General features: G+C 37.3%; 2 protein-coding genes, 1 long non-coding RNA gene and 1 other non-coding gene across 4 annotated transcripts; all 4 read right to left on the bottom strand.

The window, feature by feature from the left end:
• Window positions 1–1,086: 1,086 nt before the first annotated feature.
• Window positions 1,087–3,764, bottom strand: LOC147541982 (uncharacterized). Its single transcript, XM_086632582.1, has 5 exons — window positions 3,664–3,764; window positions 3,411–3,491; window positions 3,170–3,250; window positions 2,237–3,052; window positions 1,087–2,125 (listed from the first exon to the last, which is right to left on the bottom strand). Exons 1-5 carry the CDS (start codon window positions 3,762–3,764, stop codon window positions 1,087–1,089), a joined length of 2,118 nt encoding a protein of 705 aa, XP_086488708.1.
• A 172-nt stretch (window positions 3,765–3,936) lies between these two features.
• LOC147541983 (uncharacterized) lies at window positions 3,937–4,486 on the bottom strand. The gene is made up of 3 exons (XR_015223071.1): window positions 4,432–4,486; window positions 4,176–4,292; window positions 3,937–4,036 (listed from the first exon to the last, which is right to left on the bottom strand). It is a non-coding gene; the product is annotated as an uncharacterized LOC147541983 (long non-coding RNA).
• A 1,520-nt stretch (window positions 4,487–6,006) lies between these two features.
• On the bottom strand, window positions 6,007–21,501 carry LOC147541984 (callose synthase 5-like). Its single transcript, XM_086638406.1, has 43 exons — window positions 20,462–21,501; window positions 19,962–20,193; window positions 19,496–19,596; window positions 19,230–19,351; window positions 19,000–19,096; window positions 18,780–18,890; window positions 18,323–18,451; window positions 18,123–18,215; window positions 17,916–18,007; window positions 17,689–17,815; window positions 17,433–17,570; window positions 17,276–17,352; window positions 17,090–17,168; window positions 16,876–17,001; window positions 16,181–16,295; window positions 15,036–15,370; window positions 14,381–14,433; window positions 14,204–14,264; window positions 14,008–14,089; window positions 13,866–13,915; window positions 13,609–13,695; window positions 12,827–12,949; window positions 12,648–12,742; window positions 12,463–12,547; window positions 12,223–12,383; window positions 11,983–12,106; window positions 11,791–11,885; window positions 11,559–11,682; window positions 11,325–11,476; window positions 11,003–11,112; window positions 10,748–10,873; window positions 10,591–10,659; window positions 10,288–10,477; window positions 10,058–10,169; window positions 9,247–9,366; window positions 9,035–9,150; window positions 8,829–8,912; window positions 8,377–8,489; window positions 8,052–8,281; window positions 7,079–7,876; window positions 6,929–6,979; window positions 6,611–6,796; window positions 6,007–6,464 (listed from the first exon to the last, which is right to left on the bottom strand). Exons 2-43 carry the CDS (start codon window positions 20,146–20,148, stop codon window positions 6,234–6,236), a joined length of 5,757 nt encoding a protein of 1,918 aa, XP_086494532.1. The 5' UTR covers window positions 20,149–20,193; window positions 20,462–21,501; the 3' UTR covers window positions 6,007–6,233.
• Window positions 10,582–10,662, bottom strand: LOC147541985 (small nucleolar RNA J33). Its single transcript, XR_015224418.1, has one exon. It is a non-coding gene; the product is annotated as a small nucleolar RNA J33 (small nucleolar RNA).
• Window positions 21,502–21,543: the final 42 nt, after the last annotated feature.

The raw sequence follows: 21,543 nt of genomic DNA on the forward strand, positions 1-21,543 counted from the left end.
ACATCACAGGTACAAGGCATTACATAATCTACTGCCAGTTTTATAATGTACAGTCAGTTTTATAATGTACTGCCCGTTTGGTGGTGGACATCAAACTTTTTGAAGGGTAAAACTTGTACAACTTAGACTCATTCATTATGTACAATTTCGACCAAAGGACACAAGATGTGAAAGGTACTCAATGCTTAGAAAATATCAAATGCACATACAACTTACATCACAGGTACAAGGCATTACATAATCTACTGCCAGTTTTATAATGTACAGTCAGTTTTATAATGTACTGCCCGTTTGGTGGTGGACATCAAACTTTTTAAAGGGTAAAACTTGTACAACTTAGACTCATTCATTATGTACAATTTCGACCAAAGGACACAAGATGTGAAAGGTACTCAATGCTTAGAAAATATCAAATGCACATACAACTTACATCACAGGTACAAGGCATTACATAATCTACTGCCAGTTTTCTAATGTACAGTCAGTTTTATAATGTACTCCCCGTTTGGTGGTGGACATCAAACTTTTTGAAGGGTAAAAACTTGTACAACTTAGACTCATTCATTATGTACAATTTCGACCAAAGGACACAAGATGTGAAAGGTACTCAATGCTTAGAAAATATCAAATGCACATACAACTTACATCACAGGTACAAAGGCATTACATAATCTACTGCCAGTTTTATAATGTACAGTCAGTTTTATAATGTACTGCCCGTTTGGTGGTGGACATCAAACTTTTTGAAGGGTAAAACTTGTACAACTTAGACTCATTCATTATGTACAATTTCGACCAAAGGACACAAGATGTGAAAGGTACTCAATGCTTAGAAAATATCAAATGCACATACAACTTACATAACAGGTACAAGGCATTACATAATCTACTTCCAGTTTTACAATGTACAGTCAGTTTTACAATGTACTGCCCGTTTGGTGGTGGACATCAAACTTTTTGAAATGTATTCTACATACAACAGTAGACAACAAAAATAAACTTACATTTCAAAAGGAAGTGCTAACAAAATACTGGACACTTGAAGAAGTGCAAAACAAAATCATCCACATGAGTGCTAACCCATCACTATATTGGTTCGTTACAAGATGCACGATTATGGGTCGTCAGTTGATTACATCTGCCACACACCCTCTGTCTTTTGGGAAAATACCCGGCACTTTCAATTCGAGTGGTACGAGGTCTACCCGGACGTCGCTTTGTGAGAGGAGGAAGAATCATCGTGTCTGGGTCATATGATTTAGGCTCATCAAACGTAGGTACAGGCTTAACAGGATGACTATACGTCTTACAATAGGCTTCGGTAGTGAAATTGGAATCAAAAAATGAAGAGGCATCGCCACCGTTCATTTTTATACACAGAATCGCATGCTCACATGGTATGCCTTCTACTTGCCACTTGCGACAAGTGCAGGTCCGTAGCGCCAAATCAACTGAATGGGAGGGCATAGACAATACCTCGTATTGAGCTTCACCGGACTGGACGCACGTCCAACTACAAGCCACTTTGTAACGCAGTTGCATTTCTTTATCTACCTTCGGGCATAAGAAAGTAGACCAACTAGATGACTCAACTCGCCTCTCGTTCATCATATTCATGATCTTCATTAGCAGCATATCGAGCATGACTGTTATTGGCATAACTCTCTCGTCTCGGATCCATGAATTGAAGGACTCAGACAAGGAAGAGCAAATTAAACCGTACCTTTTCCCTGGAAAGAAGGCATCTGCCCAATGAACAGGGTCGACTGAGTTCAAAAAAGCTTCAGCTCCAGCCCCACCCATTACACAAATCTCCCCAGTGTATTTGCTAAAGTCCGAGGCAGTAAGTGCACGAGCCGCTTTGAACATCAATGACTGAAAATAATCTGACTTCTTGGCACCATTTCTAACTCGTAAATTCAAGTTGTTCCGCAAATGCCACACGCAGTAGGAGTGGTTGGCCGATGGGAATACATTCCGAACACCATTTAATATACCGTTATGCCTATCAGACATAAAAGTAAGTGATTCACCAATATCTATACACTTCTTCAAGTTCCCAAAAAACCAGAGCCAGTTGTGATCGTTTTCTACATCAACAACAGCATAGGCAAGAATGAAAAACCTGCGTACAACAAAATGATTGAGTATATACATTACTGTTTCTTGTAAATGTAAGCATGTCTCGGGAACTAACTAATGAACAGACAACTATATGGTTTTTTGACAATTACACAATGTACAGGGAACAGTTTCAAGAGAAATAGAATAATTACCGTCGTTTCCATTCTTCGCAACTGCAGCAAGAATACATCCATTATACTTTGTTTTAGCAAACGTACCATCAACAAATATCAGAGGTCTACAATGCTTGTAACCTTCTATGCATGCTCCAAGAGCAATGAAAATTCTTACAAAACGATGCGACTCTTCATCAACTTCCAGATCGATATGACTGTTAGGATTAGATCGTGACAGAGCATCAACATACCAGGAGAGTTTTGCATAGGAATCAGCTTCATCACCAAATCCTATACAAATTGCCGCATTTCGAGCATGATATGAGTAGTAGTAACTCAGTTTAATACCATAATCTTTTTTGAAGGAACTAACAATATCCTTCGTGCTCTTGGTAGGGTTTTCTCTAATGTCTTCTGCAATCAATAAACTAACAGCTTCAGTCGATAGTCGAGGTTTCCGTACACCAGTGATGAAGTCTTCACAGGTGTGAACGGGGTTGTAGGCTTTCAGGATAAACATAGATCTCGACTTAAGAGGAGCAACCGCGTGTATTTTCCACTTGCATTTTGTACTTTTGCAAACACAGGTGACACGATCGCGGTCATTCTTCACAAACACATAATTGTAACCGTGTTTGATTGAGTATCGACTGAGAGCCTGGCGAAATGCAATCACACCGCCAGGAAATTCTTGACCCTCATGGGTGAATACTTCAGGCCAACTCTCAGACCGGAGAGGTTCTCTTCTGACAAGAGCAGTGGAACCATCACCATGGTTAGAAGGCGGGGGTAAGAAGAAATCACTGGGCGACCTACAAAAATACACAAAGTATAAAACCAGGAACGGAAAAACTAACCTTACATTTAATTGGGAACCAGACATTTTACAACTCCCAGTAAAAAAAGGTATAACACACCAAGTACCGTACCGATTCAACTCTTGTGGAATCATTGAAGTGTATGATCGAGGCACAATTGAAGAATTAGGCATGACAAAAACACATTCCAACCTGCATAAGTTAACGAAATATATAGATATATAGGAAAAGGGAACTGAATAATGTACCGTCAACTATCAAACGACAAGGGAACAGGCGAACGGATCAGGAACTTAAATTTGTACAAAATACTTGACCAATATAATTGAAAATATAAGGAATGAAAATGTACCGATTCATTGCTTCTGTACTCATTGAGGGTGATGATCTTGACAAATTTGAAGCATTCGAAGGGAAGAATTCAAGTTCAAACCTGAATAATTACAGGAATAGGTGAAGAGGTGAAGGAACATGTACAGAGGTGAAGGACACATGTACAGAAAACTGACCAAGTACAACACACCTTGTATAACTACGTGGGAACTACAACATGTACAACCAACTATAAAGCACAACTGGAATTACATACTGACTAATAAATATACCTATTCATTAAGGGTGGTGATCTTGAAGTACTTGATGGGTAGGGACTGCAGAAATCACGATCTGCTTCACGAATGGAATCTTCATTTGACTGGGACGCCATTTCTTCTCTGCTCATTCTGCATAAGAGACGGTCGGGAACTTTAGAATGTTCTGTAAACTATCAAACCACGAGGGAACTAAATAACGGACAAGGAACGTAATAATGTACACTACAGTTGAACAATAAAAACGAAAGTATAAGGAATGAAAATATACCGATTCATTATGGGTGGTGATCTTGAGATACTTGATGGGTGGAGACTGAAGAATTGACGTTCTGGTTCACGAATGGACTCTTCATTACACTGGGACGACATTTCTTCTCTGTTCATTCTGCACAAGAGAATGTCGGGAACTTTAGAATGTTCCGTAAACTATCCAAAGACGAGGGAACGGGATAACGGATAAGAAACGTAAAAATGTACGGTATAGTTGAACAATAAAAACGAAAGTATAAGGAATGAAAATATACCGATTCATTAAGGGTGGTGATCTTGAGATACTTGATGGGTGGAGACTGAAGAATTGACGTTCTGGTTCACGAATGGACTCTTCATTTGACTGGGACGACATTTCTTCTCTGTTCATTCTGCATAAGAGAAAGTCGGGAACTTTAGAATGTTCTGTAAACTATGTAACGAAGAGGAAACGGGGTAACGGATAAGGAACGGGAAAATGTAGGGTATAGTTGAACAATAAAAACGAAAGTATAAGGAATGAAAATATACCGATTCAAAGTTGACGTGTTAAGATTAGAGATATGCAATCCGACCTGCAAAAGTTAACTAAACGAAAGTACAGACATATTGCAAAACGGGAACTGAACAATGTACGGTAAACTTGGCCACTGTATATAAACATGTACAGAAAACTGACCAAGAACAAACACTATATAACTAAGTAGAAACTACAAAATGTACAATCAACTATAAAACAAAAAGGAAACTGTATACTGACTAGTAAATATACAAATTCATTAAGGGTGGTGTCTTGAAGTACTTGATTGGTGGGCAATGAACTAGTGTTACAGTAAATCATTAGTTTCGAAGGAGTTGTTCAAAGGATCCTAATATTCATCATTTTGGTGACCTCTGTTGGAAGTACATCCATCAACTTGAAATTACTTCATTCAATGCAAGTAGATGAGTTTAAATGTTTTTCTTCTTGTTTAAGGAGTATTCAGGGCATAAACATGAAAGGGACAGTCAAGCAAAACAAATATGAATGAAATGTAGTGTCTAACTGTTTGTCTTTAAAGAGCAGTGGACCAAAAGAAACATTAAATGATAACATTGAAGGCTAAAAGATGAGATTTAAGAACATTAAAATGATAACATTAAATGATACCATTCAAGGCTAGAAGATGAGTTTAAATGCTTTATAGTTTGTTTTTGTTTTTGTTTTTATTTTTGTTTTTGTTTGGGTCTAAGGAGTATTCATGGCAGAAGATGAGTGAGGCAAAACACTAGAGTTCCCTTCAAGCCAGGAAGATGATGAACATTAAAATCACTAACCTGATGTGGAAGAACAGTAACAGTTGGTCTTTCAAAAGATGATGAGCTTCTGTCTATAAATAGAGCTAGAAACAGTTGATAGATTTTGAGCGGGACAGAAAATTTCAACCCAAAAATTTGGATGAAAAAATGGCGCCATTACAGGAGAGAGAACAGAGGATAGAGAGAGAAAGAAGAAAATAAAGGAGAGATTTGGGCGGGGAGATAAGGGAAGGAAATCAGATTAGAGAGGGAAGGAAATAAATTTGGAGATATTTTCTCCTCATTTAATGCTCCGGATTTGACAATTTCGGCTCATTAATTGCCATGTCAATCGGCCATTAAGGATGGTAAGGGAGAAGCAGGCAGGGCAAAACGGGAAGGGAATAACCCTTAGAAACAGGAATTGTCAGATGGATCTGACATTTTGGACCTCTCCCGCAATTCGGACATGGGCTGGGGCGGAAGCTAATTTACCGGGCTAATTTTGGTCCTCTCCCTCTAGAATATTTTTCAGTGGGGCAATGCCATCATATTACAAACAATGAGAACTAAGGGTGACACATGTCATCAGAATACCGGTTAAGGAGATTTGACAAGGTATTCTCAAATCTCATATCCTTTCTCTTTTTTTTTTTTTTTTTTTTTTTTTGTTGAAACCTCGTTTCTCAAACATGAGAAGAGATTTGAATTCCCAAATAAAACCTAGTATACTTTTTTCCAACCCATATATTCCATGAGAGATGCCCTAATCACTTTTAGCTTCTTCAAATATAATCTTCAGCAATAAATTAATGAATGGCAAATCAATGAATTAATGAATGGATAAATCAATGAATTAATGAAATTTATTCAAATATCAAAGTTAATGCCAAAATATACAGAAACCATAAAACCTGCATATCTATGCATAATACTAGGTACGTATATGTTCTTCTCAGCTCCTCTTTTCATCTCTTCTCTTCTGACGCTTTCTTTGTTTACTCTTTTGTTTCAGAATGTCTCTCTTTGATCCTGTCTTAGTAGTAGTAGTAGTTTTAGTTCTGCTTCTTTCCACCGGCCAGAATTCGGGAAATCTGAAGACCTCGACTGAAAGCTTGGTTGAAGAGCAACCTTGTCTGAAACTCGGACACGAATGGGAACCAGGCCAGAACTGCTATAGGTGCAAAGATAACAAGTCCCATTACATATTCAAATCCCCTAGCTAGTGCTTTTGTTGAGCTCCACATTCCGAGTGCTTTCATTATTGGCTTACAAGCTTGAGATATCTGCATCAGGAAAGGAACAACAACAACAAAAAAAGAATCCTGTCTTCATTTTGCGACAATATACATTCATTTGTCCATCTATATATATTACATATCATTCTATATGTATATAAAGGAAAGGATATGAGAAGTGTAAAGGTGTGCACCTGCAAAAGTGCCCATCCTGTTGGCATGAAGGCAAGAAGACTGGCGAAGATGTCACCGATGGTGAGGTTGAGCAATGTAAATAGGACGCCGATTGTGACAATGGTGCCAATGAATAGGAACAGCTTTAGCAGTCTGAACATCAGTTGGAAATCAGCGCTGAACTTTTTTCTACCCATTGACACTATCTGTTTATGGTAAAGAAAGGAAATATGTTAGTATCTTAAAATTCATAAAATGAATGAATTGATGAAGTAATGTTTTGGAAGAAAATAACATCTCTTTGATTTAGTGAGAGGTGTACATAATATCAATCTTACCTTCAGTATGATCATAACTGCCACAATTACCAGCCAAGAAAGACCATAAACCTGAGAAAAGACAATTACCCATGAGTGAATCCATTCTAATCTAGTAGTCTCTTATCTGAGTGCTTTGAGAAGTTAAACAAGTAAAAACAAGTTACTTACGACAATGCTTTTATTGTTATTGTCGACGTGTAGATGATAAACGATTCCGTACTGGAAGAGAAAGAAACGGAGAGAAAGAACAATCTCCCAGAACCTTCCTAAAAGTCCAGTATATTGGAGGTGTTCTTGTTCCTCTTCCCACCATGACTCCCAACTCTTGTTTGCTGGTACACCAATACCTCCTCGACTATGTATCCACTTTGACCAATCCTCCCAATCTTCATATATCTTCTGCCATTCGAAGCCCGAAGGGTTGAAAAGAAATGGAGCAAACAACCAAGATATCACCAAAAACCAGATTGAAAAGGTATACAACATGTAAGTCGAAGAATCATTAGTAGCGGAGCCATATACTCTATAAGCGATCAGTAATATCATCAGTTCTAATCCTTTCACGAAATGACTCCTCGAATACATTCTGTAATTTTCAGCAAACTTTTCATGGCGGACCACGAACCCTCTCCCAGTGGCTCTGTACTTGGCTCCACCATGTAAAACTGTTCGACCGAAATAATGAGTTTTTGTTCCAAGAGAAAATGTGAAGAAGACAGCTGCTAGTTGAAGTTGCATGATTATTATGTCACTCATTGCAGTTCTAAACCCTCTTTCCAGACCAATCTCCATGACCATTGGTAGGGCCATTAAAAGACCTATTTGAACAAGGGATTGGGATGCCATGGCTGCTTGTAAAGGATCGTTTCCTCTGGCCCTTGCGAATTTCATAATTGATTGCTCCAATCCACTTAATGACAAGTAAAGCTTACCGTACAAGAAAGCGTAGACTACAATGACAACCATCTGCACGATTTCGTGGCATTAAATATATGTACTTTAGATAGAGAAAGATGCAAACGAGAAAGGATATAACTTGAAATTTCAGATTGATACACTAATATGTGGGTTTTCTAGTTTGGTATGTTCACGAGAGAAGAAAGTAAAGTACAACAACCAAAACTGAGGTAAAGGCCTTTACCATTGAGCTGACATAGAATCCAACTGTTGTGAAATAACATGAGAGCATACGGAACATGTCAAATCTATGACCCAACCGATAAATATCCCTGCTAAGGATCTGCTCTCCATTACCACATGCAACTTTTGCTTCAAAGAGTGATATTTGATTAAACCCGACATCTCGTCCTTTCCCAACCTGAATGTACTCATGGTGGGTGACATTTCCACGCCTTAAAGTTGAGTTAAAACCTTCAAAATAGAAGAAAAGATGAGGTTTGAGTTTCAAACCCTTCAGATGAGAGAAAGATAACATCTTGTAGACAAGGTAAAGATAAACCTATTACCAGCAAATATATCTTCACTCAAATTGATACCACAAGAAGCCTTGCTGATACCACCTCGAGTAATGTGGAAAATTCTGTCAAATACATCAGGATGACCATAATGGAATCGAACCCTGAAACCAAATGATAAAGTTTTCATTAAGAGAAGAGCATGATTTTCTTGTGGGTCAGATTACTTCAAAAATAGTTCTCCCCTTCAGTCAGCTACTCCATCTGATGTATCATTTGCGTTTTCAGTAATCTGAATCTCAACCTAGTTCATTTTCATTTGTTATGAGGTGCTTCCAGTTTTATATTTTAAAATGGAGTCACAACTACAAACCTTGTAATCATTTGTATCCTTAATTTTGTAGCCATGCAAACAAGATTTTTATTCAAGTTGACCCAACAGAAACCGCACTGTGCCATAAGCCCATAATAAGGAAAACTAAAGCAAAAGAAGCCAAACTTACTTTAAGGGTCTCGCTAGAACTCTTTGACCAATGGTGACGAAACTTGTTTCCTGATTCGACATAAACCACGCCAAAGAAGAAACACTGTACTCCACATGAAACCGTTAGTCGTTAGAAAGGAACCACTCAAATTAAATTGCACAAGTGGAGGAGTAACTCCTAACTAGTGAAGAACCGATAACATGTGTATCAATTATCAACAATACCTTCCAGTAAAGATGTGCTCACGAACACCTAAAATTGTTGGTGGCCGAACTCCATGATCCTCATTGAATTCTTCCAAAAGATTACGCATTTTAAAAGCTTCTTCCAAATAATTGTCCTGCGACAAAAGTAAATCAAATGAGTCAGAGTAGTTGGTCAATACTTTCCAGAGCACAACTGCAATAAGTTATTTGCGGGTTAGGAAATTAATTACCTGGTTCATGTCAATAGTTTGAAGAGCTTCTCCTCTAGTGAATATAATAGCATGGTTCTGATTCTCAGGTTTTCCTTCACCTATCTTTGCTGCTCCAGGTAATTTTATTCGATAGATTTCCTTTATAATAAAAAATAGAAGTTAGAAATAATTACAACAGCACTGTTACTGGTTATACTTGACTTCGAAATTAATAAATTTCAACTTCAGTTAGGACACAAATTTGATTGATTCAGAGTTTCAATCACGAAGACTTAGTGTGTTAGAGGTTGAGATACCTCTACAATGATGTCAAAACAACTGAAAAATGGTGAGGAAAACTGAGGCATACCAAAACAATCTAAAAGGAATGCATTTGAAGGAATTTCTATTTGCTCCAATAATGAATCATTGGTTTAACCGAATAAAATAGATAGACCTTTCTCCTGATCTCAAACAAATATTCTCTCGGAAGATTTTAGTGATCAGTCAAGACGTTCCAAGAGAAACCAAAGCTTGACTACAAGTATAGGACTCTTAAGTAAAATTGAGAATGAAGAACCAGCCACTAAAAGCGGGTTTTGTTATCCGCAGAAGTTGGGAGAAGTAGAGAGAATTTGAGACAGAGAAATCTGGAGATGGATAAGAGTTGCAAAAATAAATCTATTTTTAGAAAATGATGAACACTAATTATATCTAAGAATACTGAAGAAGATGTCATCCATTCTAATGTGACAGCAAATGCAAGTCGTACGTTTTTGTCGACCTCATAGTGTTATGAGGCTAAAAGTGCATACAATGATGATGGTATGAAATCATAAAAGAAAATTACCTGGTCAAGATTATCAACAGCTTTGATTAGAACAGAATAGTAGACCTTATTCACCCTGCCACCATCACTTTCTTCAACTTCATCAATATATGCAACACGGAGGGATGGATTACTGTACCAGAGAGACGTAGGTTAGCTAAAAAAAATGAAACAGAAACAGTTCCAGCAAAAAGTTCCAACAGGCAGAGAAGAAAGTCTACTTTATTGACTTCGTGGAAATGTGAACTTACTTAACCATCAAGTTCAGAATGTCTGTTGCACGACGATCTCCACTTCTCTTCTGATTTCCGTAATTCTGACAAGTTGCAACATATGTAAATTTCATATCAGCAACAGCATCTAGTTGAGCACAAATTGATCGTTGGCTCTTTTTTTCTTCCTCTGAAGGAACCATAACTGACTTGTATCCTTTTAAAATTTCTGCAAATTTAAAATTTAAGAAATTCATGAGAACGGCAATGGAACCACGGCCATAAAAATTAGAAAGTTTTTTTTTTCCGAAAAGGCTGAAAGAAGGTTTTGCTTATATATACCATCTTCAGAAGCCATGTCAAGAAATGCTTGAAGCTTTAAAGCTCTTCGGTAATACATCATGCCTCTAACTGCAATTATACCAACATGACCCATGAAGTGTGTCGCTAAGTAGTAAAAACTATAACATTTAAGGGAAGAAAGAGTCTCATTTTTTACCAGTTCGGCTTAGTGTTTGTCCTCTTAGGGAGACCCAGTGACGAAGATGTAAGATGTTCTCTTCATTTTCCCATATCTCACTTTCTCTTTTACAATTGAGCCTTTCCATGAAGTTGGTCCACTCATCTAAATAACCAAGCAATAGCAGGGACAGGATTAATATCAGATATTCAGATTACCGTATACCTAGATATTTTAGTAGTGAAATTCAGAATAAGTTGGAACAGTTGGGAGTTATCTGAATATCTTTCATACCTGGGAAGATTTTTTTCAGGTAAAATACAGTCGATATACCGTCTTCATTTTCCTGCTCAAGGTCACTCTTGGAATAAACTGTCTCCTCACTATAGTAGGGCGTCATAACACTGCCAACATAGAGTGAAAAAATTATAACTCAATATATTAGAAGATCCCTCAATTTCCCACATAAGAAAATTGCTCCGGCAGCGACATGAAAAACAAATTTCGAACCCTATTCAACTAAAAATCTTTGTGAATAAACAAAATGTCAAAAAAAAAAAAGTCTTTTAGCAAGATAACTACTCAAGCTTATTCCAGTGTGGAGACAAAATGATACCTAAATGAGAGCATTTTACGGACTCGAGGAGCACGCGGCATGTCCATAAATAAGGAGTTCGTAAAAAAAGCGATCCTTCTACGTGCTTCGAGGTTTGTTGGCACGTCAATGGCAGATTCTTTCACCGTCAAAAGGAGGTACAGACGCTTTATCTGAAACAATGTGATTGAGACTCCGTAACATATAAGCGTTGAAACTAATGAAGGGAAAGATAATGAGCTAGAAATAACGTACCTGTTCTTCCCATTGAGGTGTAACTACAGGAGGGAAAAGAATGGCGGGTTTAGGGTCAGTCCCTGCAAAAAGTTGTCTTCTAGGGACTGAATCCTTGTTACCGTGGCCAAGTTCGACCAGTTCGCTGAAAAAATTTGGAAGAAAAGTGACCAAAGTTATCTGGTGAAACATACTTTTCATAAAAATTAAAGATTTCATGGTGACTAAAATGCAAAAAACACAATTCACCAACCGAATCTCATTAACCATCATATCACGGGTAACAACTTCCAACATGTCCTGCAGCAGTAATACTACAGTATCCCGTTTTGCTGCATCACCCTCTTTCTGGAAAAGGAAATGAAAAATGGCTTAAAAGATCGAGATATACATAAGCATATATGAAGAAGAAATATAAAGTAGATAGTATGTTTTAGTGACTCACTAGGATTCCCACAAGCTCCACAAATTTGTTGCAAAGGGCGGGGAGGGGATTTGTCCGGAAACTTGCGAGAAAAGTATTCTTCGAGATGCTACCTTCAATTTCTTTAATGATAATACGTATTATCCTGTCAAAATAAAATATATAGACATAACTGAAGTTAAGAGAGAGGTCTATTCCAGAGTTAAGAGAGAGGTCTATGATGTTTCATGCACAACAGAAAGAAGAAATAAATGAACAAACCTTTTCTCATTTTCTCCAATAACCAATACATTCAGGATGAGTTTAAATGACTCGTAGCATTCAATTACAGCACATTTCATGTACTCGTCAGCACATATACGCTTCCAAAGATCAGAGTCCTTGTAGCGGAACTGGGCTGCAATATCCAATGCTATTGGGATCTGGAAGAACAATTAATATACAATGTTTAGTGCAAGTGTTAACATAACATGAAAAGAGAATGAAATATAAGAAACCAACCTTGCTAGCAAGCAAGAACGGGGGCCACTGAATTAATTTGAGGCTAGGATCTGATATATAGGGAACTAACAACAAATCCATTTCCCTGGATCAAAAGCAAAATCAGTTCATTCCTTTCTACTACCAAAACCCACAACTAAATAGTGACAGCTACAAAACCAGTATCTAGTGTAAGGGGTTTGTACCTATCACTTATGAGGTCTTCTTCCCTGAAACTGCAGATAACTTCATTCCATAGCTGAGCAAACTTTGCAGCTTCAGTTCTCTTGCTTACCGAAACCTGCCAGATGAAGAATGAATATATTAACATTGTAATTTCTACAGAATCTATTGATATTCATCACCAGTATACTAAATGTAATACCTCCTTAAAACTCTTCGACAAAGAAAATCCCTTCTTCCTAGTAGTATCTGAAGGTATTAAACATGTGTTGAAAGCTCCAGGTAAAGATTGAAAACGCGATCTTAACATGCCCAGGGTCCTTATCTGTGAAGGCAAATGCAAAGGTTAACAGACAATAATTTGTAAGTGACAATTTTACAATAAGAATTCTTTGATAATTCTACCAAGCTTGTTTTAAAGTACGACCAAACTGACAAAAAATAGTGATATCTTGACTCAGTAATGAATCTGTTTCCGAATATAGAAAATTGTGAATGGAGAAGAGGTAAAAAGCCTTTCATACTTTCATGGTAGATCATGTCACATATTCCGTCTAAACATGCATCTTCGATCATCCCAAAATGTATGTAATGGAACTAGAGGGTCTGCTGAAACTCTAACCATGACTACGGATGACTGAAGATCACTCATATAATTCGATTCCCAAAATAAGGTTATATAAACATGCATCTTCGAGAACACACAATTGGAGTGGCTTTTATATCAGTGACATTTTGGGATGTAATATCGTGCACAAATGTTCATTCTAGTCTAGTATGAGATTCAGCCAACAATATCTATGATCCAGAATCATCTTATCATAACTCATCTAGAAGATAAAAGTACCAAATAACAGAGCTCTTCAAGGGTTAACTTAGAATTATGAAATAGATACCTAAACATGTCACTCTCAACGCAGCGTGGAAAATAATAATAAGATTACAGGAGAATGAGTTTACGAAGACAATATGATAACTTATTACCTCTCCAAGACGATCAAACGCTCCAGAAAAACCACCAGACAAGGTTGAAAAGATAGCGTACCAGATCTGTGTGTCCATAAAATAAACCTGCAGAAGACTTGCTCAAGTGAGAAACCCTTTGAAGTGTGAATTACATGTATATGCACATGTATGTATATATAAGTACACGTATGTATATACACACATATATAGTTCTTGTTCAGCACAAACTGAATTATTTACAGAATATTTCAATTATAAACAAGCAGATAATGTACCAAGATTACTGGAGCCCATAGAGCGACAATGGCACCATAGTTGTGTTGAGCTGCATTGGCAGGAGAAAAATTATCAAGGAACCATAAAATAGTAGAATGACACGATAAGTCGATAATCCTAACACAATGGCTGAACAAATACCATAAGGGAAAAATTCATGCCAAGCATAATTCACATGACGAATGCTCATAATATCTTTCGTTGGCTTCACCAATGTTTTTATCTGGAAGAGAAGATGGAAGAGAGGAAGTAAAGAATTAGACAGGTAAAAGAACAACCCAACCACCAGTAATCATGTTCTCAGGAGATAAGATGGAAATCCTGAAACTGAGGTTACCTGAATATAGTAACTGAATGCTAACTTGGAACACAGAAGCAACACCCAGAATAAAGTATACCTAGAAAGAAAAATAAACATAAACTAAGAAACATAACTCGACCAAACAAAAATGATATAAATCCTAACTCTCACTGAACAAAAAATGACAACACATGCGCGCATCATTGTACTCACTTGATAAGGGCAAACTGGCTTTCATGCATTCCTCTTCCAACATAAATTCTTGGCTGCAAAAGCAGGAAACTAGATGAAATTTTCCACAACAACATGAAACGCATCAAACGAAGAAAAAATGATTGTGGTCCTCTTTTTAGGATATAGAAGATACTAATATATGGTCCAGCAAAAGAACAAATTATGTGGACATTGAGACCCATTAGCCCGCTGGCATACATGTATGTGGGCTTATTAGAAGCCTACTGTCGTAGACGTTTGTCATCATCTAAGGATCACACTCAATTAGACATGAACATCTGAGAGTCAAGCCTCAGTAGATATTTGAACCAGGTGGGGCTGATATATATATAAACTTGGACTTCTTTTGATGTGATTTCGAGGTTTAAAAGGGAAGATCATAAACGTGTAAACAGCCATTTTTCCAGACTTTGATAATGTACATTACCAAGTACATTATTTGTACATAAACATAGGAATCGCTTGGATGTGGCCTCTCAGGCTAAAACTAGTTCTCTTCAACATAAACTCAAATCGGCTTTGTTACTCATCAAGATATGTAGGTCTATAACCATTAAATAAACTAAGATGAACAAACTGTAAAGAAAATGTTTCAGCACAATGAAAGATACATAATCAAAGAAGTGACACATACCTGCGACCACCATAAAAGAAATCTTATGATATGCCAGTCTGAGTTTTCAATCCACCTCCGAAGCATAGGAAAGATAAAAAGAGTTGCTGCTAGTAAATTCGGAAGCAAGTATATGGCCACTGCCATGATATACAAAGGCGGTATGCCTTTTACTTGACGAAACCAAGCCAATAAGTTCTTAATTTGTGCCGGAGTTGATGAATAGGACTGGAGGTAGCACAGCGGAAGGATAACTGCCCATGCAAGACTAACTATAATCTTAAGAACATTTCTGAGCACATCAGTAAACCTCCACCTATGGTAGCCAGGGAAGTTTAAAACAAGGTCCAGAATACCTAACACCAAAAGAAAGGGGAGCAAGAGAGATGTAAGAAGATAAGAAATTTTCATTTGATCAAGAAAGTAGGAGCTAAGAATTCTTATTGTCGATGTTTTTATAACATCAGTTTCAGATACAAGGATAACATAAAGCATGGCAAAGACACATAAGATATGCATAGGTCAGTAAACACATAATAAATGACATCTCAAAAGGGCACTCAAATAACCAGTATTAGACTAATCTTCCTCACTCCGTAAACCAAGAGAACCAAATCTAATGTTTGGGATTCCTTTTCTGAGGTATAAATGTATTCCTTTTTCCAATTTCCAACTAAACATAAGGTACAGGAGAAGCAACTACTTTCAAAGCAAAATTGAGGAAGTGGGCCAAGGATGTATTTAATATCTGCTTCATTTCAAAGATTATTTTAAGCAAAGTTAGGAGTACCTCAAACAAAATTCATAGCTATTACCAAACTAAGCCCAAGCTCAAACTACAAATTTCTAGAAATAAAAATGTAAAGCTCTAGTCTCTGCTACATCGGAATACTTTATTTTCCAGGTTTCAGGGAACTTCATACTCTTTGTTTATAAGGGCAGAATTCAAGGTGACAATCCCAAGCGTAGAGGTCTGACATGGCAACCAAAAACTACCTCTTACTCAGATATCTTATTGTAGATTTAATTCTCAGTTTGATACACTTCGCAGAAACTGTTTTAATAACATGAAACACTCTTGAATGAAAACTGAAAGTAAGAAATTATTAAACTGAAAAGATTATAAAACCGATTGAAATAGAACACATGAGTATGAGAATTCATACTTTGAAGGAACCGCAGAAAAGACGCCGTGATGAAAATACTAGAAACAGTATACAGGATATCTCTTCGAAATATATCCAATGGTGAATTACCATACCATGCAACAATTATCATAGCCTGCAGTTGGAGAAGTTAACATATACAGTTTTATGTAGTTTAAATTGTTCGTCAGAAAGTAGCAATGTGGATGTAAAGTACTTCAAAATTAGTATATTCTTCAAATAATTAAGAGCCACCCCTAATCTCTTTTTGTCTATGTAATATGATGCTCGCTTCTGTAGAAGTTTTTGCAATGTTACATACTCGGACACTAGTGTTTGACACTTGGACACTTGCAGCGACTTCACTAGATATAATGCTAGATTTTGTATGTAGCCGCATTATAATTGTGTCGAGAATTGAGACCATAAAATATTACTAAGTTAATGTCTTTCTCATACAATGTGGGCGACCGAAAAGTACAGAGTGCAAGCAAAAGAGAGGATTAATAATCACGACAAAAAAAATATGTGTGTGATCTTCCCATTTTTGGCCTTTTCCACTCACAGTGTCCGACACCTTGTACGAGATGTGCATTGCCATGTCAAATACCGATCTATATATTGGCGTCCATGTTACACAGCTTTTTGTAAACCATGTTTTCTTATCTCTATCGTGACCTCTGTGTAACATAATACAAGTAAAGCAGAAAAAATACCTGCAGCGCTAGCATATAAAAGGTCCACATACGATCAAAACTTCGAAAAATGTGCCAAAATGTTCTGGTCTCAACGAAATAAGATTTTCCAGTGCTTTCGGATTTTCTATTAGCTGCTTGTTTCCCCTGCGTAACAGTTCTATAGTGGTAAGCGGATTTTATATTATAAGAATATGATTACGGTTATTGTGTGTATATATTATAAAAAGTTTACCTGCGTCATGTTTCGCGTTGATTTGAAGAAATCACCATCATCTCTCATTGGCCAGCCTAATGAGAAGCAATCAGATGACCTGAGCAATGTTCAAATATTTCATGGTTAAAAGAAATGAGAAACCAGCAATATATTAATACAGATCTTAAGTTATGTCTTATTTATGATAATCCGGTCTTTACATACCAGAAATATTCATTCAGATCATCATAGTTGCACCAGGCTGAGTGAGGGGCTTTTCCGTGTTTGCTTTTCTTGGCTTCCTGGATCAGCGACATCACCAATTAGCTACCAAGCACAGAGGGTGGGTATTGCAAGTCACCTGATTTTAGCAGACGCTTACCTTGTCAATCACACGATAAATTGGTGTTATAACCTTTCTCAGGAAAGCTTCATCATCCCCACCATATGAGGGTTTGATGTTTTCTCCAGTCACAATGCTGACATTTCCAGCTAATAAACCATGGAGTTCATATGCCATCTGAAAATAAAACGAATGGTGCTATTAAATACATCGATAAAGTACATATGAATGGTGAAACTAGACAAGAGAAATGCTTTTGGAAAGAGAAAATAAATATTTATACAATAGTCCTCACATTATGAAAAATGTAGCATAAGCATTCTGGCATAAATCGAACATTAGATGCTTCACCCCATATAAGAAGATAAAGACCCATGTAGAGAATTTTTCTTTGTTGCACTTCTTGTGATCCTTGGGGGAGCCTAGAAGTATTGAAAGTAATTCAGCATAACCAAATTGTGCACGTTGAACAAGCATGTAAATAAATTTGTAAAAGATATAGACGGTTCTACTGCAGCTCACCGTAAACTATGCTTTCTGCCCAAGAATTTGCACCATGTCCTGTAGTTTTTGAAGAGTTTATACATCACTGCGTCAACTGCTCGGTCATCAAGCTGCAATAGCATAAAATATAATATATATTAGAGAAAGAAGAAAAAAGATTAATAATGCTCAGGTGTTAATAAAGAATAGCATAGAACGAGCCTAAGCACAGAGAGGAGTACTTGCCTTGTTAAGAGGCTCAGGCTTGGGTACTAGCCTTATATGAACATTGGCAAGCATTAAAATCAAATGCTCCCTTTGGTTCCTCACATTGTCTTTCTGTTAACACCAAATTGTGTAAAATATCGATTAGAAAATGTCATCAATGTTTAAAAATGATTTTGGAAACTTCTATGTTCGTCCGATAAGAAAGATTCTTTTTATACCTGAAACCCAAACATAGCCCTTAACCAATCAAGAAGATCCAAGTCTCCTGCTTTTTGTCTATTATGCTCAAAAGAAGAAGGCCAACTCAAGCCACTGGTGTTCCAAAGACCACTAACAGCTGCCTTAACCTGGTAAAAGAGAATGTAAAGAGGTAAAACAAAAGGAAGTTAACTTATTATCAATCCAAAACTTAAGTGCTAGCAAAACTGTAATAACCAACAATATATTAAGCATTTAACTACATTAAACCATGAACTTTTTACAGAGAAGAGTGAAATCACAGTATAATGTAACCGAAATAAATCACATTTGTCCCATACAAACCTCAGTGCTAGCACTGAAGTTTGAACTGATGACCTCACTGGATTTTTCGCTATAGGTTCCGACACCTTATTTTAAAAGCTCCACTAGATTGAATCACATTCATCCAAAACATAGGGTGCAACTAAAGTGTACCTCCTCAAGCTGCATGATGGATTGTGATGCACCAGCTGCATCCAAGGGAAGAATGTTATATGGGGTATAGATTTCCTTCTTTTCCTGGACATCTTTAGCAGCCGCAATGATCTTTCCAAAGCAAAACAATCCCAAATATTTCCAAGCATTAGAAACATCTATAACAAATGGAATAAAGCATTACAACATCCCAATCTATATATGTACACTTTGTATCTACCTCAGGAGCAACTTCTTCAACTTTTTCATTCTTGTTAACAGCACAAAGCACTTCAAAAAGCACACCAGCTGTTTGGTAGGCCTTTCCAAGTTGCACTCTGCAATAGTACAAATTTGACAATTGAAATTTCAGGTCAAACACTTCAGTATATAGGTAATTTTACACACATGGGAAACCAATAATGATACATATGTATACATATATGGAGGGAGAGACAGAGAGTAGTTTACCTATCAGCTTGCTCCCCCTTGTCAAGAGCTCTGACATAATGCTCATAGTATTGCTGATAAAAACTCTCAATTTCCCTTGCATCACTCTTCTTAACCCTTGAAGCCAGACTTGATGCATTATCCTGTTCTCACAATAGAAGGGAAAAAATTAGAGGAAGAAGCCAACCATAGTGGACACATTTTACTGTGTTTGCATATCCCCAAATACTTCTTTATCATACAGTTAGTGGACACGTTAAAGTTAAAATTTATGTTTAAGAAATTACCCGCTCTAATCGTTGGAGGAGAGATGTCTTGAATTGTCGAACACCTCTACCTGTAGAACTCGGATCCAATCTATGTGCTTTCTCAAATGCATAGAATCGACCTATACCCAATTGCAAATTTAAGAGAAACAAAATACAAATTAATCAAAAGTTTAACTTGAAAAGCCTAATGACATAAGAAAAAAATTATAACTTTTTGATTAATTCAAATTCCACTCCCCGAAAGGGGCCGTGGCTTACTCCATATTTATTAAGCCATTAGCGTCAGCATTCCACCGATATGACGATGGTGATAACTAACTACTCACAACTAGCAAGAGCAATACGAAGTACTATTCTTGAGAATGTCTATCTAACCTATACTATTAAAAAAACCGGAAAGACTATCGTGAATTGATTCATATGATTGTAAATAAAGATACGAGCAAAACGAGTAGATAATAGTTCGTAGTTGAAATAAACTTACAGAGGTATGAAACTCGAGGGCGTTCTGATTCGACCTCAGTGGCAACACGAAGGATAGGAGCAATACTACCAAGGGAAGAAGGGACGACTTCATTGTCGAACACTTCTAAGGAGAATGTTGTTGTGGCTGCACTTCTTGATGGTCTCCTCTGAAGGCCCTGAGGGCCTGATTCTGGTCCACTCGCCATTTACCTGTTAGTCCTAATACAAGTGCTCTTGGAGCTCGTCTCCAGCTGTTGGAATCAAAGTCAGAATATCATCAAAAAACTTTCATCAATCACAAACAATAGAGTGAGAGAGAAAGAGAGAGTAAATTCGTATGATCAGAATATCACGAAGATACATACTATCACTAATCGAAATCAATAAAGAAGAAATTAAAGAGAAAGAGGAAGAAAGAAAGTAAATGCGATGAGATTTTCGATTGAAAATTTCAAAATGGTAAAGAGAATATGAAATGAGAGAAAGCGAGAGAGAAGAGTAAGAGAGAAGGATGATTACCTAACCAGTAGGAAGGAGAACGAGCTCGCAGCTAATTGGAATGGAGAGAGAAAGTGGAGGAGGACATGGAAGAGAATGGAGGGAGAGAGAGGGGAAGAAAAAGAGAAAGAGAGAGAAAGAGTTTGTTAGTAATGAGAATTGGTTGTATACGTTGTTGTAACGAATTTGATTCTGTCTGTTATTAGACAACAGACCACCACCACGAAGAAGAAGAAAATGACTATTCATTTTTAGACCCCAAAACTCCTCCCTCCTCTCTTTCACCACAAGTCCCCCGATTTCTCTGCTTTTTCACCCGTTCTCTTCCTCCTCCTTTCTTCCCACACCACTACCACCACCACCACTCTCTCTTTCTCTCTCTACAACTGCCTTTCTACATCATATCAACTGACATTCTGACACGTGTCGACAACCCCGTGTAAAGGCCCTATTGAAAGCGAAATAAAATGTTTTGGTGGTATGTTACCCTTGTGTGTGCCCATAACACACCCTAAACAGTAGTACCTTGGCACATTACAAGATTGTATGGGCCATCCTCTTTCCACAGAGCCCAACCCGTTAAAGACAAGCTCAAACCGAAGAGATTTTTTTCTGGGGTAGATAAAAATACGGAGAGGAAGAGAGATACCGAAAGGCTCAAAATGAAGAGTAGAGACAAAAGATAAGAAAAACTCAAGCGGCTAGAGCTTCGAAATGAATACCCTTGGACGAGGACAAGTGCCCTTTAATCTGATGATGAGCTTGAAAATCGCACTCCACATCTATAATACATCTTCTGAAGTAACCGCTTCTCCCTCTTTGAGACATTCTCAAGCACGAAACTTGTCAGTCAACAAATTGATTTCATCTCTCTCTCTCGATTCACCATCTATTCCAACTTCTCCTCTCTTTTTGTAAAAGTAGGGTCTCCTTAAGCTCCTGACCCACCAAGAAATGGACATTTACCATCTACGACCCATTTGCTTGCCCATGGTCTAAAACGTTCTGCCTCCTCGAGCCACCACGACCCATTAGGCTCATGACCAACATGGAGTTGTTTCAGTCAAGAGAAGGTGTATAGGCGCCCCTTATTATTGTTTAAA

The sequence above is a fragment of the Eschscholzia californica genome, unplaced genomic scaffold (assembly GCF_041429995.1).
Source record: "Eschscholzia californica isolate CP2 unplaced genomic scaffold, dmEscCali1.0.p SCAF_4, whole genome shotgun sequence".
Taxonomy (NCBI): Eukaryota; Viridiplantae; Streptophyta; class Magnoliopsida; order Ranunculales; family Papaveraceae; genus Eschscholzia; species Eschscholzia californica.

Bases quoted from the DNA above. Each gene is read 5' to 3' on its own strand.
- LOC147541984 (XM_086638406.1), bottom strand. From the start codon at position 20,148: ATGGCGAGTGGACCAGAATCAGGCCCTCAGGGCCTTCAGAGGAGACCA. The intron at 19,597-19,961 runs GTAAGTTTATTT...AATTGGGTATAG, and splicing joins CCCTCGAGTTTCATACCTCT to GTCGATTCTATGCATTTGAG. The intron at 10,478-10,590 runs GTATATATAAGC...TTAAATTTGCAG, and splicing joins TGACATGGCTTCTGAAGATG to AAATTTTAAAAGGATACAAG.
- LOC147541982 (XM_086632582.1), bottom strand. From the start codon at position 3,764: ATGGCGTCCCAGTCAAATGAAGATTCCATTCGTGAAGCAGATCGTGAT. The intron at 3,492-3,663 runs GTATATTTATTA...GTAATTATTCAG, and splicing joins TCACCACCCTTAATGAATAG to GTTTGAACTTGAATTCTTCC. The intron at 3,053-3,169 runs GTACGGTACTTG...GTATTTTTGTAG, and splicing joins ATTCCACAAGAGTTGAATCG to GTCGCCCAGTGATTTCTTCT.